The sequence below is a fragment of the Xenopus laevis genome, chromosome 6L, assembly GCF_017654675.1.
Source record: "Xenopus laevis strain J_2021 chromosome 6L, Xenopus_laevis_v10.1, whole genome shotgun sequence".
Lineage (NCBI taxonomy): Eukaryota > Metazoa > Chordata > Amphibia > Anura > Pipidae > Xenopus > Xenopus laevis.
The window spans coordinates 148,287,443-148,305,606 of record NC_054381.1 but is presented as its reverse complement, the minus strand read 5'-3'; the positions used below and the strand labels follow the sequence as shown (position 1 = coordinate 148,305,606).

General features: G+C 40.2%; 1 protein-coding gene across 2 annotated transcripts in view; it reads left to right on the top strand.

The window, feature by feature from the left end:
* Window positions 1-14,896, top strand: part of samd12.L (sterile alpha motif domain containing 12 L homeolog) — a 346,283-nt gene extending 331,387 nt beyond the window's left edge. For both annotated transcript variants that reach the window (XM_041566617.1, XM_018268224.2), the window contains exon 6: window positions 14,490-14,896. In XM_041566617.1, the coding sequence (XP_041422551.1) occupies window positions 14,490-14,512 (23 nt within the window). In that variant the 3' untranslated portion in view covers window positions 14,513-14,896. The remainder of the gene's footprint in view (window positions 1-14,489) is intronic.
* The last annotated feature ends 3,268 nt before the right edge of the window (window positions 14,897-18,164 follow it).

Below are 18,164 nucleotides of genomic sequence, written 5' to 3'. Positions count from 1 at the left end.
GAGCCAATTAATGGGTTTGTTCACCTTCCAAACACTTTTTTTCAGAGTTCAGTTGTTTTTTAGATTGTTCGCCAGAAATAAAGACTTTTTTTAAAATTTCCTACAGTTTTTCCAGAATTGAAGCTTAAAGTCAAATGTACCGGGGGTTATTTACTAAACTCCGAATTTATCTTATATTTTTTTTAAAAAACCATGACCAAACTCCCATGTCTGATTTTGCCTTATTTATTAATTAAAAAACTTTAATCAATCGGTTTGGGAAAAAACATGATAAAATCGATCGGAAACCCGAATCATCCGATTTGTTCAGACTTTTTTCCCGAATCGATTTATTTTTTCGTGTTTTTGGCCGAAAACCCCACATTTTTCAGATTTTCGAGCTACACTATAATGTTTCAGCAAACAACAATATCTTTAAATTGAGATAGGTGTCTCTACCATCGACTTATACCGGCGATTTAGATTCTAGCCGGCAGGGAGACAGTTCGGGGAGATTAGTCACCCGAGGAAGAGGCAGTTTGTCACGGGCAACAAAATCTTCTCGAATCTTCTCGTCTGTCGCTGCCCTTAAAGGAGAACTAAACCCTAAAATGAATATGGCTAAAAATGTCATATTTTATATACTGAACGTATTGCATGAGGCTAAAGTTTCAGCTTGTCAATAGCAGCAATGATCCAGGACTTCAAACTTGTCACAGGGGGTCACCATCTTGGAAAGTGTCTGTGACACTCACATGCTCAGTGGGCTCTGAGCAGCTGTTGAGAAGCTAAGCTTAGGGCTCGTCACTAATTATCCAGCAGAAAATGAGCTTCCCCTGTAATATAAGCTGATGCTACAGGTTTGCTGATTATTAAATTCTGATGCTAATTGCACTGGTTTCTGTGCTGCCATGTAGTAATTGTCTGTATTAATTACTAATCAGCCTTATATTGTGACATTTCTATTCTATGTGTACTGTATATTGTGAGTGGGTCCCTAAGCTCAGTAAGTGACAGCAGCACAGAGCATGTGCAGTGAATCAGCAGAAAAGAAGATGGGGAGCTACTGGGGCATCTTTGGAGACACAGATCTTTACTGCTAAAGGGCTGTGGTTGCCTTGGGCTGGTACAGAAGCACAAAACATAATGGGCAACACTTCTAGCCACTTCTTTAGTTAGGCTTTAGTTCTCCTTTAAGGGGGAAGAAGGGACACCTACATAGCTCAGATTTTTTTCTCTCCATTCTAGAGGACAAATGACCTACACACAAGGTGTAAAGTGTGTGGGTGGGGGTACACCCTGCTGTGCATTTGGTAAATGACCCCTTTCATATCTGCATTCTGTAAACTATTCATGTAGGTGGGAACTGCCATACTGCTTAGTACAACATTTTCCCTAATGAGCAAACATTGCTGTGTTCAAGTCCTGTGCAAATCAATTCCTCTGCCTATGAAAGCAGTTCTGTGCCATTACATTAGTGAATATTTGCAGCATGAACAAAAGCCAATGTATTACCCACTGGTTCCATATAGATGTACAATGTACATATAGTCCTACTTGTATCCTCCAGCTGCTGATTAGTGGCCTAATTAACCCAAATATCAGTGGGGACGGAGGCCGTGTAGCTGCCATTGCTTGCCCTTGTAATTGGGTGGCAGAATGCTTTCAGCAGGGGCGTTGGATCCCTGAATGTAAATAACCCATGTGATCCCTGTGAGCCTGCCAGCATCCTTGTCTTTACTAGAGTTATTGCACGATATTGTGCGGAGCATGCAAACCTTACTCCTAAACATTAGAGTGAGCATGCTTTATTGCCCCTGAGTATAATCATCTTGTAATGGACTGTAAATAAACCCTTTAGCCTGCAATACATCTTGTCCTGAGTCCTGGCTCCTTTTTCATTTTTTAACTATTAATCCCTTTTATTTTGACAGAAAGGCCAGTTTACACCTGAGCCCATAAAATAATCTCCCTATTTATCCCGTGTAAACGGTTCCTCTTTAATTGAGATTTTCCAATTTGCCTGCGGCGCCCGGGGGAATTAAATCTGCTGATTTATATCTCGCTGAGAGCCCGGTTCTATTTTCCATATTTCTAGTGTCCAGATTTACTCCCTAATCTCTGTGCTCTGCCTCCCTGGGTAGGATATTTATTTCCCAGATCAGATATTCATAGCCACAAACGCACAGCGCAGAATAAATACCGTCTCTGTCTGCAGCGAGCTGGTGCCTTTCCTCCCTGCCATTATTTATGGGCCGGGGAAATTTACCTACAAGTCTTGTGAGTGGCACAACAAGATTCTCTAATACACATCCAGTGCATATCTATATATATATATATATATATATATATATATATTACATTTATCCATGATTATGAAATACAATTCACTGAATGACTGGGTTTCTAAGGTAAATCACTTCCCTGGGACTTTAATTACAGAGAGACCGGCTAGGGTAAGACTGACTGATGCATCAATCGGTAGTTTGTTCATTATATTTGCTGATTTGCATTTCACATGCCGGGAGGTAGAAGAACAAGCCATGATTTTGGTTTCTGAAGACCCCTCTAAGCTCAGTTTATAATAGAGAAGAGGTGACAGGGGGCAGAAGATGTGATCTATTTGGATTTTGCCAAAGCATTTGATACTGTGCCCCACAAACGACTGATTCTAAACTAAGGTCTGTTGGGCTTAATGAAGTCGTTTGCACATGGATAGGAAACTGGCTACAGGATCGGGTACAGAGGGTGGTTGTTAATGGGACATTCTCTACTTGGAGTAAGGTTCTTAGTGGGGTCCCCCAGGGCTCAGTATTGGGTCCACTTTTATTTAACTTGTTCATTAATGACTTAGGGGAGGGTGTTGTAAGTAATGTATCAGTGTTTGCAGATGACACAAAACTATTCCCCAAACCTGCACCATATTATTAGCAATCTATTATTAATACTTAATATTGGTGTATATTTTACAGCAGGGACCGAATGAAAGTGAGTGGAAGTTGCCGCGCTCCATCCATGGCCGAGCCGTGACTGCTGTCACAATGAGATGTGTTTAGTTCTAGCACAGTAACTTTGCAACAGTCGCTTCACTTGGGAAGCAGCTAAGCTGAGAGCCGGGGATATATTTCTATGGGAATCAGTATAATGCTGCTTCTTATGTAAAGAAGACATTATAGAAATATTATAGCCGTGTGTGGAGAGGAAGACTTCAAGGGAAAATGCATCAGATTGTACAATGAAATATGGAAAAAGAGAAAGCTCCCTGTGGCATTAGGTCCCACCAATAAATAATAATAATAATAATAATAATAATAAATATTCTTATTAAAAAAGCTGTATTTTCGCTAGGGGTGGAACTAGGGTCACTCTCACCTGCATTCTTCTGCCGTAGACCCCTCTGTGAGGTGAGTGAAAAGACTTAGGGGTAAATTTACTAAGCAGTGAAAATTCAAAAAATTCAACACTTCTACTAAAATGCGTCCAGGGTGCCGAATGCTGATGAATTTTCACTAGCGTTACTTCGGCAATCAAAGCAAAGATGTGCTAGCATTCAATTCTGCCTAGCACAACTTCGTTAGAGGTCTTCGTTCAGGCTAATTTGCGTGGGAAATTATGAAGTTGAATGGACGTATATGTTGCAGCAAATACATTACATTACACAAGTCCAGGGAACCGTAATAAAGAAAATAGAGTTGTTATAATGCCCTACACATGAGCCCACTGTATAGTATGGGGGAACCCAGTTACCCCAAGAAAATGTTATGGACTTTTGCAGGCTATCACTCTGAAAAAAGGAAGAGACGCCAGCATTTTTTAGGCCTCAGAAACTTTTTCCACTAAAAGATTGAGGATGAGCTATACACTCCATTGCACACGCCTGGTCTGAGCTCACAAAGGCAAGTCTGGCGAAAGAGGTAACATTCAGTAAAATCCGCATCTTAGTGAATTTGAGGAGTAACGTCCATACGCCAGAGTGAAAATTCACCTGCCGATAGAGTGTGAATGATTTCTAGCGTCTGTCTCTTTCGCTAGCGAAGTTACGCCTGCGCCCGTTAGTAAACCGGCGAAGTGCCTGAAAGAGGTAGCGCTGGCGAAATGTCGCCAGCGTTAGTCACTTCGCCCTTTAGTAAATCTGCCAGAAGGCTAGTATTGAAAAACATTTGTAGCTAGTAGCGTCACTATAGGGGGAGGGCCCTGGTGCGTGACGCGCAGCCGGGCCCCGTCCCCCTCTGTACGGCCGCATTTGTCAGTGGCGCGCGGGCTGCCTGGGGGCCCTGAGGGGGTGCGGGCCCTAGCTCCCCCGGTAGTTCCGCCACTGTTTGCAGCAATGCCATTTTGCAAGGACTGCAGAAGAGTTTCTCTGTTTGGACAGCATGCTCCCCCTTGTGGCACAATGCAAAAGCTATTAATATGTTGTTTGTTGGGTTAAGTTTGCTAAAAAAAAAACCTCTAAATAGTATAATGACGGATATTAGGGCTCATTTACTTTACCCCAGGCTGCATGTGTGCCCCGCAGAAAGGCAGGGGGTGCCTCCCTCTTTGGGGGGAGCTGAAGGAGTGCAGAGGCCTTTGACAGATGAAGGTAGTGTGTAAAGTGCAAAAAATAGGATCATTGCATCTGCTTTTGGCACTTTGCACACTACCGTTGTCTCTCAAATAATTGCCACTGGCTCCGTTTCTTGCACACTGCCTCACAGGTTGTAACTGACCTCTAATGTAGGTGTTCCCATTGCACATTGTCTCAGAGTTTGTAAATAACCCCTAATGTATAAAAAAACACACACTCAAGGGTGATAGTGTCCCTTCAATTGAGAGCGACGTAAAACAGAAGGAAGACCATTTTCTACGTGGGGGTGTCAAAAGTTAAGCACGCCCAAGTGACTATGTTTACTTACCTGACACCCTGGGCCAGTGCTCCTATCAGCAGAAATCTGCTTGTCCCGGGGTTCTTCTAGCAAACACCACAAAGCAATCCTCTTCCTGCTTCTTCGGGTCTTCTCGTGCATGTGCAGTAGAGCGAAAAGCCGAACTTTAATGAAAAAGCTGACTATTTCGCTCTAGTGTATATGCATCTCTTCCCCGAGAAATTTAAAAAAAAGAAGCAGGAAGAGGATCGATCTGTGGTGCTCGATAGAAAAACCCCAGGCCGGTGCGGTTTGTGCTGAAAGGAGCACCGGCCTGGGAAGTCAAGTAAGTAAAAGTCGTCACATGGGGGTGCCTAACTTTTGGTGACGGGTGACGTCGGGGACGGGACTGGTGACATATCGATTAGCGATTGCCTGACAGCCAAGTTATTCACTTAAATGTCCTGTCTGGATTTCCTAATCTGGAAATACGGACAGGCACTTTTCACCCAGGCAGACCTTCCAAAAACCGGGCTGTCAGGGGGAAATCCGGACATGTGGAAACCCTATACTTGATCAAAACTAAGATATAATTAATCCTTATTAAAAGCAAAACCAGCCTATTGGCTTTATCTAATGTTTAAATTATTTTCTAGTAGACTTAAGGTATGAAGATCTAAATTATGGAAAGTTCCCTTATCCAGAAACCCCAGGTCCCGAGCTTTCTGGATATTCTGGATAAAACATTTTGATTCCCATAAACATTGGAGGTAACAGCTGCCTGTATATGTCACTTAACAGTTCCCTTTGCTTGGGAGTCGGACTCATTCTCCCACTGGATATTTGTTTGTATAATGTTTATGACAATCACTATTGTAACATATAGAAAACACAAACACCCCCCCATGCCGCCCTCCCTTCCAAGATCCCAGCTAATTATTACACATATATATATAAATATAAATGATAGTTTATAAGAGACATTTGGAATGTGCGGCTTCAGAGGCGGATTTTTTTTCCCCATCTTTTCAGGTTGTAAATTTACAGTCATTTTATGAGACGCACATTTCCCAGTTCTGCTCTTTCCGCACTTGCGTTTTCTACGGTGGGGGGAGGGGATTCATATGTTTAGAATCTGGTTAATTGCCAGACGATGTTGGAGATGTTACATCACAGCCACTTGGTTTCTGCAGAGTAAAAATTAATTAAAACGTGCAAAAATACTTTGTCTTAATTGTCAGCTCTAATTTGATCTGGATCCAGCGCTCGGATTCGCCTTCTAATTATGTGGGAGGCAGGAAAAAGCTTGTTATTATGGGAGAGAGGAAACCTGGGATCGTTTGCTTTTCCCTTCTATGATTTATTGTCACTGTATTAAAATGACTCCTGTTCTCCGCAGTATAATCGTTTTATGTGATGGTGCCAATGGGGGCAGCGTGGCATTTCTACCCAGCCAAAATAATCCAAAGCCACAACCATATAAAGCTATTTAATGACTGGCTGGAAGAGCTCAGGGTGAGCCAATAGGCTTCATGTCACCAGCAAAGGGGGAAACAATAACATCCTCCTAAAATGTAATATAACTTTTTTTTTTTTTTAAGGTCATTTAACCCCTTGAACTGCGGTTACAGTATTGAGAGATTAACAGTAACCATGGAAACCTTGTTTCTGGGGGAAAAAAAAGTAATGATGCCTGGTGTCAAAAATATTTCTGATTTCCTGTGTCATTTGTATATTTAAAATTGGGGTTTTGGACACTGTTGAAAAATAACATTTAAGGGGAATCTGAATGAATAATCCTAATGTAGATCATTGGTTTGAATCTTAAAGGCACACGGGCATTAGTAATAGAATTGCCTATATGTATTGTGTATGGGTAGACAGACAGACAGACAGACAGATAGTTAGATAGATAGACAGACAGATAGATAATAGATAGACAGACAGATAGATAATAGATAGACAGACAGACAGACAGACAGACAGATACTCCAAGACAGACAGATTAATAGATAGATAGATGATAGACAGACAGACAGACAGACAGACAGATAGATAGATAGATAGATAGATAGATATGGACAGGCCAATAGATAGATAGACAGATAGCTCTAGATAGATAGATACTCCAAGACAGACAGATTGATAGATGATAGATAGATAGATAGATAGATAGATAGATAGATAGATAGATAGATAGATAGATAGATAGATAGATACTCCAAGACAGACAGACAGATTAATAGATGATAGATAGATAGACAGACAGACAGATATATAGATAGCAACTCCAAGACAGACACAGATTAAAAGATGATAGATAGACAGACAGATAATAGATAGATAGATAGATAGATAGATAGACAGACAGACAGACAGACAGACAGACAGACAGACAGATGGATAGATAGATAAATAGATAGATGATGGATAGATGGATGGATGGATAGATAGATACAGATAGACAGACAGATGTATAGATACTCCAAGACAGACAGACAGATAGATTGATGATAGCTGCACCCTGCATCTGATTTGCTCCCACTCACACTTACAATGTATTTCAATTTGATGTGCCACACGACTCCTTGTGGAGCTGCAGTTATACTGGAATTATGGGGGAAATTACTGTATTTTGCGTAAAAACAAACAAAGCTGATATTGCAGATATTGGTCGTAACTTGTAAATGTCTGCTGTATTATGTCATAATTAAAGGGATATTAACATTATTTATGTGTCTCTCAGTGGGTAGCTCTTCTGCCTTGCAGGACTGGGATCCTTGGTTCAATTCCAGCCAAGGGCACTTATAAATAATAAAATAAATAACATATTACCCTAAATTTTAATCTCAGTCATGGCTTCCATCAGGCAGGGGGGGCATGCAGGTTTCATGTCATGGGCCTGGGTGGGCATGAAAGGAGCAGGGTGAAATGGGTGAGGTTGTTTGATTCAGAGGCCTGACTGGACAGATGGTTATTTATGACAACCTTCATCCCCATCCATCCCTAAAACAAATGCAGTGATGTTCCCAAACAAATGGAAGTTGTGAGCAGCAGCACTTGAGAGGCTCATTTCAGGAGTATGAGCACTGAGAAGCCTGTCTGTCTATCTGAAGTGTAATTGCGCCCGAGCTTATTTTTCTTGCCTACATTTCCTGCCAAATATTGTGTCAAAACACTCTGCAAAAATAGGAGATGTCAATAAAGTGCTGAGCTGTCCCTAAGAAACATTATGCTGTATTTGTATACACGAGAGTGCACATAGCCACTCTGTTTAACTGATGGATGGAACAATATTCAGAATTTACCAAACCTCCCAAGCAGCAAATGCATCAAGTGCCTGTCACTCAGAGCCGAGCGAAATGCGTCGCTGCTTTTCTTTCTCTTAAATGGAAGTTTATCTGTTGCCTTTCATTAAGCACATGTAGGGAGCCTGGACAGGGGCGATCCTGGCCCCTCCGCCGCCTGAGGCAGCAGCAGTTTCCCCCGGAAATTCGCTCTTAAAGTACCAGTAGCAGCATTTTTGCTGCCCCTGGTACCTAGTGGGGCGCTGCCGCCTGAGGCGACAGCCTCAACTCGCCTCATTGGCGAAGCACCCCTGAGCCCGGAATGTCTAATAGGGAATTGTAGGGAAAAGCCTCTACTGGAAATGGGACCTTTCCCGTGTCGGACTGGCCCACAGGGATACCAGGAAAAGTTCTGGTGGGCCCAGGTGTCAGTGGACCCTTGTACTGCCTAACATTTGGCCTATTTCATGGTCATTCCCTATTTCTATGAGAAAAAAAGGCTAAATAGATGGAATAATCAATTATAGCATGTAAAGAAAAGAGACGAGGAGTATAGAGGTTGAGTGAGGAGAAGAAGAATATTCGTACTTAGAGTGGCCCCTGATCTAAGGTTTTTTGGTGGTCCCCTGGTGTCCCAGTCTGACACTGGACCTTTCAGCTGAATGTTCTCCCAGTTTCGCTGCTTTCGCCAAATTTAGAACATGTTAAAAAAAAAACACTGGCACATAAGGAAAACAATTGCAGAATACTTGGGGTCTGGGGTTTGTACCTAAGGTATGTTTCTGTAACTCAGAGCACCAGGTTTCTAAAAACATAGGTCCCCATGTTTAAACTATAAAATGACATAGCAAGAATATTTTTAGGAATGAATTTTAGGAATATTTATTTCTGCAAACAGTCTATGCTTTCCAGGGGAAATGCAGTGATATGAATGATATGGTGGCCTGACAAATTCAATTCTCAATTTCCCACTGCTTTATCAGTCATAGGGAGGACAAGTGGAGGATCAGGAGAATGTGGATGGGACTGTATGATTATCAGTGCCCGGCAGGTATGGGGCTGCTGTGTGTTGACATGCGGGATCTACTCTGTGTCATAAAATGCTGGGACCATTGTGTCAGGAAGTGGCGGGTCAACTTATTGCTGGGGCCACTGTGTCTTTAATGATGGGACCACTGTGCTATGTATTGCTGGGGTCACAGTGCCTAGAAAAATCAAAGAACTTTTATAACTTGAAGGATCACAGTGACAACCAATGGGTGGCTATCCTGGTTTTTGTTTTTTCTTGGGGCTGTTCGGGTCAACAACTGTCTTTTTGGATTTCAGCATTGTGAAACCCGAAAAAAACTCGATCTATACCCAGCTCCAATGTCACAGCCCTGCCATTATACGTCATAGCCCTATGTCAGGGGCTCATCCCCTTGTCCATTTTTTTTTTTGCGATAAAAGTTGGTAACAGTAGTTTTTGTTAATCAGTGAACTCTTTAATACTGGGGGGGGGCAGCACTGTCACCTTTGTTTTAGAAAGTCACTGTATAAATTTACATTGCAGAAAGCAGAATGTTTGTGAACTCAAAAGTGGGAGCGGTTTGTGCTGGATTTGGGAGTGGCTTTAAATGTGAGTATGGCATAGCCAAAAACTATAGATGTGCAGGACAATTCTTGCAATAATGCACATTATTTTAAAACTGGTTGACCTTACAAGTGGGTGGTCTACAATTGGTCAGTATAACTAAAAATGACTTTTGGCTACTTCGACCATCGAATGGGCTACTTTGACCTTTGACTACGACTTTGACTACGACTTCGAATCGAACGATTCAAACTAAAAATAGTTTGACTATTCGACCATTCGATAGTCGTAGTACTGTCTCTTTAAAAAAAAACTTCGACCCCCTAGTTCGCAACCTAAAACCTACCGAAGTCAATGTTAGCCTATGGGGAAGGTCCCCATAGGCTTTGCTATCTTTTTTTGGTCGAAGAAAAATCGTTCGATCGATGGATTAAAATTATTCGAATCGAACGATTGAAAGGATTTAATTGTTCGATCATTTGAACGAACGAATTGCGGTAAATCCTTCGACTTCAATATTCGAAGTCGAAGAGTTTCAATTCGGCAGTCGAATATCGAGGGTTAATTAACCCTTGATATTCGACCTTAAGTATATTTGCCCCATTATATGTACAAAAAACGACATCGTTGTTGATTTAAGAGCTGGTCGTAGCAAATAAAAACTGGGCAAGGTCCAAATTTGCTGCACTGTGTTGTAATCCCTGGCAGGGGGGTTATATCTTAAATACAAGCCAGGGCCCAAAGTTCACTTAATTTGCTATGGTTTATAACTATTGACTTGCACAATTGTATGGAATGGTGTCTTGGGGGGTTATTTACTAAACTCCGAATGCAAAAATCACGAAAAATTCATGATTTTTTTTATATAAAGTCGGACTTTTAAAAATTCACGAATTTTTCAGAATTTATTTAACCCAGAGGATGGAAAAGTCCGAATATGAAAATCCAGCATCTCGGACCTGTCGAGTTTGCATATAAGTCAATGGGCGAAGTCCCAATGATTTTTTGATGTGGGCTCAAAAAAAATCGTGAAAATCATGAAAATCAGGTGAAAAATCATAAAAAAATGGGAAAATCTGATTATTCAAATTTTTACGGATTTTTTTACCGCAATAATTTTTTTCGGGAAAGTGTATTACTAAATAAGCCGAAAAAACCCATGCGGATTCGGTTTGAGTTTTTGAGAAAAATTTGGACTTTGATAAATAACCGCCTTAGTCTTCCCAGCATTGACCTCCAGAAATATGGCAGCTCCTATCAGCAGCCCCATAGAGGCAAGTAGTGGGGGGCAGCAGGGTAATTGAGGGAGAGAAAAAAGCAAAGGTCACTTCATTTATACAAAGGCGTTCAGCCCTCACTTGCACAAATGTTACTCGTGTTTATTTAGGAATCGTAGCCTTGAGGTCGACTTAGACTTATGCAGTAAAATGAGTCATTTAAAATGTACTTGGAAAGCTTCAGGTCTCAAACAAACCGAAGAGCTGCCGCTGTGCTTCCATATTCACCCGAGTGTCACATTTATTACATGTCATCGTTGCATTTCCAATTGAAAAAGCTAGAAAATAGCTGAAAATATTTTATTCACTCTCATAACAGCGGAACGTTAAAAGGAAATAGTTCATGTGCTATTGTGATTGGACGAGCGCTACGGCAATCCTTGTAATCAGGGCCGTATTGATAGATTGTGCTGCCATAAGGCATTTCAGAAGATGGTGCTCACTAGCTTATTGGGAAATATTCCAGCTAAACATATTCGCTCGTCCCTTTTAGCTCCACAGATGTCTTAAATTGTCGCCTAAACCACAAGAAATGTTAATAAAGTGCGATGGAGCTATAAAAATACAGTTTTGAGAAAGAATTTACAGCAATTGCTGCTGTTGTAGGCTCTGGCCTCGTTTGCCTATATGGTAATTGCCCCCTTGATTTCAATTACAGAAGAACCCATTATTTTGTTCTTTTAAGTTGTATTTGTGTTATGATGTTGTACATATGTAAAGGGCCCATAATTCTATGCAAAGAACTCTTTTGGGGGTTGTTTTGATATTGTTAAAAAAGACATAAACCCACCCAAACAACTTAATGTAAAATTGCTCAGCATGCTCCTCTGAGCACTTGCTCAAATTACATTTGTTTTTATAAGGTTTTAGTGATAAAGAAATGTTATCCCCAGCTGTTTTGTCTGGCCAGCCTGAACCCCAGTAACTTAAAGAAGAACTGTTATGAGAATGAAAATTTAATATAAACCTAATCTGAAGGAAATAAGGTACTTTCTAAATACAATCAATTAGTGATTGGTGAATTTATTCGCCAGGCGTGAATTCGCGGCGAATTTGTGCGATTCGCCGCCAGCGAATAAATCCGTGGCGCCGGCGTCAAAAAATTTTTTATAGAAAAAACGGGGGCCGGCGTCAAAAACGGGCACCGGCGTAAAAAACGAGACGCCGGCACCGTTTCGCAAATTTTTCGCCATTTCGCGCGAAATTGTCGAATTTTGCGGGGAAGCGAAACGGCGCAAATTCGCCCATCACTACAATCAATTATAAATTCTGTACCTTTTGTGAAATTATCAAGTTACTCTTCACATCTCCCTCTCGGTTACCTGTCTCTCTTTATTCTTTCTTCATGCAGGAGTCAGAGTCAGATCAGTTAGATCAAATACACATCTTAGGTGTGTATTCCTTTGCCTAGACTACTTTTTAGAGGGAACTCTTACTAGAGATAACTGACTCTGACACAAAACTGCATGTAGAGAGACAGATTGCTAAAAGGGTTAGATCAAATACACATCTTTGTTGTTTGTTTCTTTGCCTAGACTATTTAAAACAGCTAACTTATTAGAACTAACTCTAACTTGAGTTAACCGACTCCGACACAAAACTGCATGTAGAGAGACAGATTGCTAAAAAGGTTAGATCAAATACACATCTTTGTTGTTTGTTTCTTTGCCTAGACTATTTAAAACAGCTAACTTATTAGAACTAACTCTAACTTGAGTTAACCGACTCCGACACAAAACTGCATGTAGAGAGACAGATTGCTAAAAGGGTTAGATCAAATACACATCTTTGTTGTTTGTTTCTTTGCCTAGACTATTTAAAACAGCTAACTTATTAGAACTAACTCTAACTTTAGTTAACCGACTCAGACACAAAACTGCATGTAGAGAGACAGATTGCTAAAAGGGTTAGATCAAATACACATCTTTGTTGTTTGTTTCTTTGCCTAGACTATTTAAAACAGCTAACTTATTAGAACTAACTCTAACTTGAGTTAACCGACTCCGACACAAAACTGCATGTAGAGAGACAGATTGCTAAAAAGGTTAGATCAAATACACATCTTTGTTGTTTGTTTCTTTGCCTAGACTATTTAAAACAGCTAACTTATTAGAACTAACTCTAACTTGAGTTAACCGACTCCGACACAAAACTGCATGTAGAGAGACAGATTGCTAAAAGGGTTAGATCAAATACACATCTTTGTTGTTTGTTTCTTTGCCTAGACCAGGGATCCCCAACCTTTAGAACCTGTGAGCAACATTCAGAAGTAAAAGGAGTTGGGGAGCAACACTAGCATGAAAAATGTTCCTGGGGACCCAAATAAGGGCTGTGATTGGCCATTTAGTAACCCCTATGTGGATTGTCAGCCTATATTGAGGCTCTGTTTGGCAGTGCACCTGGTTTTTATGCAACTAAAACTTGCCTCCAACCCAGGAATTTAAAAATAAGCTCCTGGTTTGAGGCCACTGGGAGCAACAGCCAAGGGGTTGGAGAGCAACATGTTGCTCGCGAGCTACTGGTTGGGGATCACTGGCCTAGACTATTTAAAACAGCTAACTTATTAGAACTAACTCTAACTTTAGTTAACCGACTCAGACACAAAACTGCATGTAGAGAGACAGATTGCTAAATGGGTTAGATCAAATACACAACTTTGTTGTTTTTTTCTTTGCCTAGACTATTTAAAACAGCTAACTTATTAGAACTAACTCTAACTTGAGATAACCGACTCAGACACAAAACTGCATGTAGAGAGACAGATTGCTAAAAGGGTTAGATCAAATACACATCTTTGTTGTTTGTTTCTTTGCCTAGACTATTTAAAACAGCTAACTTATTAGAACTAACTCTAACTTGAGATAACTAACTCCGACAAAAAACTGAACATAGAGAGACAGATTGCTAAGAGGGTTGAATCAAATGCACATCTTTGTTGTGTGTTTCTTTGCCTAGACTATGTATTACAGCTAACTTATCAGAACTAACTTTAACTATAGACAGCTGACTCCGACACAAAACTGCTCGTAGAGAGAAAGATTTCTGAAAGGGGGCTTAGTGAAAAGTAACTTCATTATTTCACAAATGGTATTATACAATTATAAACTTATTATATTGAGAAATATTCTTAATTCAGTTTTATGAAGCTTATATAATTTTTTATTTTCGCAACAGTTGCCCTTTGAGTTACTGATGTTTAAAGTGTCTCCTAACCCTTCTCTGCTCAGTGGGACTTTATGTAGTGTTTCCGAATGGGAGCATGTGAAAGCAAAACAATGCTTTAATTATAAGATAAGGCTGAATATAGTTTTAGTACAAGGTCAATCTATTTTGATTATGCTAAAAACAAAGTGTATATAGCTGATATAGTGTTTATGTGTCATTCCCTATTAATCTGTTTCAGGCCTGTTAGATGTTTCCAGGGTCAAACCAATTGTTATATAGTGAATATTCTAATTCCTTTCATAGCTCTATCATAGCTCTCTCCAACCAAGTATCATCTCAATTTTTTTTTATCTATTTACTGCAGGTTCCAGTGAAACCTCACCATAGAAGAATGACCACAAGCTGCTACTCCATCTTCTCTTGAGGAAAGGATTGCACGTGTCCAGAACTTCCAGAAACAAATGAATGTATTGCGGAAACGTCATCGACTCAACAAGAGGAAAACAGCAGCAAACCATTAAGCCATGATTTACAATTGCTGTTGCCCTGTGTTGCCGTTGTTGATGATTTTACTGGGAATTTTCTCTGTCCATAACAAACTCTATTACTAAAAGGACTCCCGCATTTTTGCATCAGAAAATATAGCTACTAATCACAATATAAATAATTTTCAATTAAGCACTTTATATGGTGTATATGGGGGACATGATACTTATTCTGGGAGGCTTCCTCTTTTTTATGTATTATATATAAACTTCTCTTCATACAAAAGATAACTAGACATTTTATCACCAAGTAGGACATATCTGTGTGTAGTCTCTTTAGGTGAAAGCCTTTAACTAGTCAGGACATCAGAAACATTCCCGGTGGGCACTTCTGCTCACCTGACCATTTGGCCATCTATGAATAATTGCCATTTTTCATTCTAGAGAAGAATAAAGAGGGGGTGAGAGTATATCATGAGAAAATACTAGTGGACAGATTTAGCAAGGGTCGAATTTCGAATTTTCGAGTTTATTTTATGGCTAAAACTGTCAAATTCCACTCGGGTATTATTGAAATTTGTTTTAAGTTTTTTTTAAAAAAAAAATTCGAATTCGATTTTCGAGATTTATCATACTCTGGCCCTTTAAGAACTCAAATTCGACTATTCGCCACCTGAAACCTGCCAAATTTCTATTTTAGTCAATGTGAGACATCCTGGGATCAATTTTGAGTTGTTTGCTGCCTTCCTGACATTCGAGTTTTATTCGGAGAAAAAACTTGAATCAAGTTTTAAACTCAAAGACTTCGATTTGAATTTGATTCGAAGTTCGGGTCGATCCTATTTAGCTGTGTTTTGAAAAAATTTTTTTTTTTAAACAAATTTTGAATTTCAAGTTCATGGGAGTTTATGGGAGTTTTAAAAAACTTCCATGAGTTCAAAATTCGACCCCTTATGAATCTGCCCCTAAGAGTGTAAAAAGGTAAGAGAAGAAAGTAGGAAAGTGAGGCTGTGGTCTTTGTTTTTCTGGTGGGCACTGGGTAACCCAATTGAACATTGTTAGAGTTGTGGACAATTGGTACTGGAGACCACAGAAGTTTATTTGTCACTAGGTCCCTGGATTCTGAACTCACAAAGAGTGAATACCCTGAAAAAAGGAATCAGAGACTTGTAAAAAGGGAGTAACCGGTGGGAGAGCATAGAGATATTGCTCCACAGCACAGAAAAACAAAGAACTGCTCTTACAGCCAAGCAGGTGGCTCTGCCTCAAGTCTAGGGTACTAGAGACCAAGGCTAGCTTGAAAGCAGAGTCCATCCAAGTCAAGAGGGCTCCTGGGGGAATCTGAATACACAGAATTCTCGGTATGTAAATAATAAATGCCATATCAGAGACTTGTAAAAAGGGAGTTACCGGTGGGAGAGCATAGAGATATTGCTCAACAGAACAGAAAAACAAAGAACTGGTCCTACAGCCAAGCAGGTGGCTCTGCCCTAAAGGCCAGGATACTAGTGACCAAAGCTAGCTTGAGAGCAGAATCCATCCAAGTCAAGAGGGCTCCTGGGGGAATCTGAATACACAGAATTCTCAGTATGTAAATAATAAATGCCATATTATGCTATTTATGTATACTCAAGATATCGTTGTACAGGGTATCAGTCGGAATGCATGTGAGAATTTAAAAGCATCCACGTTTTAATATGTTTCCTTTGTTTTGCCATGAGAGGAATGAGAACCATTGCTTTCACATTTCCCAGTTAATGAAAGGCTATAGGGAATGTATTTTAAAGGACATATTGTAATTCCTATTATTTCTTTGTGTGTAAGCTGAAAAAAAAGGTTGAGTCTTACATTTACTATGAACAGGGCTATAATTGGATCCCATGGAGACAGAGTAGACGCTGGATCTTTCAAACCTCCAAAGATCCATGGGGGAGGGGAGGGTTAGGCTACAAAGCACTGGCTATGGCTCTGCTCCCTGAAGAGTTAATATTCCTGCCCACTAAAGTATGTAAGTTTCAGAAAGAATCCCTAATGCCGACGAGCAGATCATATTTAGAGAGAACAAACTACTGTCATGGAAACCAATTTGCTCGGGAGAAGTTCTATATGAAGCCGGCTGCGAAGTTCTCATGTCAATTATCATCGCAGTCAACTATTCTAACAGATTTTTCACGTCTGTTCTCACTTGACACAGATGTGTGTTTTTTAATGCTCCCTCTTCCCCTCCCAGCTGAACTTAAAGGGCATGTAAAGGCAAAAAAATAAAAATTTTACATTTTTACTTTCTGTAATGAAAAAGAAACCTATCTCCAATATACGTTAATTAAAAAATGTGTCCCGTTTTTATAAGAAACCTGACTGTATGCAGTGAAATTCTCCCTTCATTTACTGCTGTGGATAGGAATTGTGATACGGTCCCTAACTGCTCTGCAGGGAAACAATCATACTTATGAACAGCAGGGGGAGCCCCCGCCTTACTTCCCAGCCATGCAGAACTCAAGCAGCTTTGTTTATGACGATCCCTAAGCAGCCCAGACCACACTGAGCATGTGCACAGTCTTAGTCTTGCAAAGATGTATAACAAAGTTACAAGATGGTAACCCCCTGTAGCCAACTTTGAAAGCATAAATTATTTGTTTGATTAGGCTTGTGGTGCAGTAAGTTCTTGTTTATATTTAGTATACAAAATACAGCATTTTTAGCCTTATTTTATTTTAGACTTTACATGCCCTTTAAAGAAAACAGTAGTTAGAAATGTGCCATTTTAGTCTAACAGCAGGGGTGCAGCAACTGAAATGGGAAGGAATAGAAGGGGTGTCCTGAATCATGTGAAGGTTTAGTATATTTTTGTCAAACACTTGCGCTTCCACTTGGTGTAGAGTAGGTAGCCTAGTCCTTGCTGATTGCTAATGGCTGCACAACTTGATGCCTATGGGCTGAATGTGACCCTCCAAGAGAATATGATGGACCTCATGCTGCTCCATTGACCTCTTTGGATAAAACTGTCATTTATTGAAATGATTTGACCCCTGGATATGGAGTTGTTGTCCTTTTATATGGTATTCCAGGCAATAAGGTCTAAAAATGGATACTGCTAATACTGTGCCTGGTATCTACCTGCATGTACATCATTGTGATACACTGCAACACTTCTCAGCCTGATGATATTTGTGCACATACTGTACATCTGTGAACACTCACACTCTCAGCTAAACATGACGGTGCCATTGAATGACACTGAATAATTCACCCGAGCACAATGGCATCTGTCAGACTCTTGTACTTTCCAGAGAATACATTTCCTCAACTTCTTCCCTTTCTATTGATTTGTTTAAATATTTAGGGCCTGTTAACGCAAGCGCCGTTGCCAGCCTATATTAGTGGAATGTCAAGCAGAAATGAACCAGAGAGAAGGTATCTCAGTGCGACTAGAGTTTACTAGTTTTGTGCTTTTAATCTGACCCATCTACGTTACCCCCCGGTAGACTAAAAAAAAACAACAAATAAAGGCATTTGTCAGCCATGTTTGTTGACTGTTCACTGACCCTAACCTA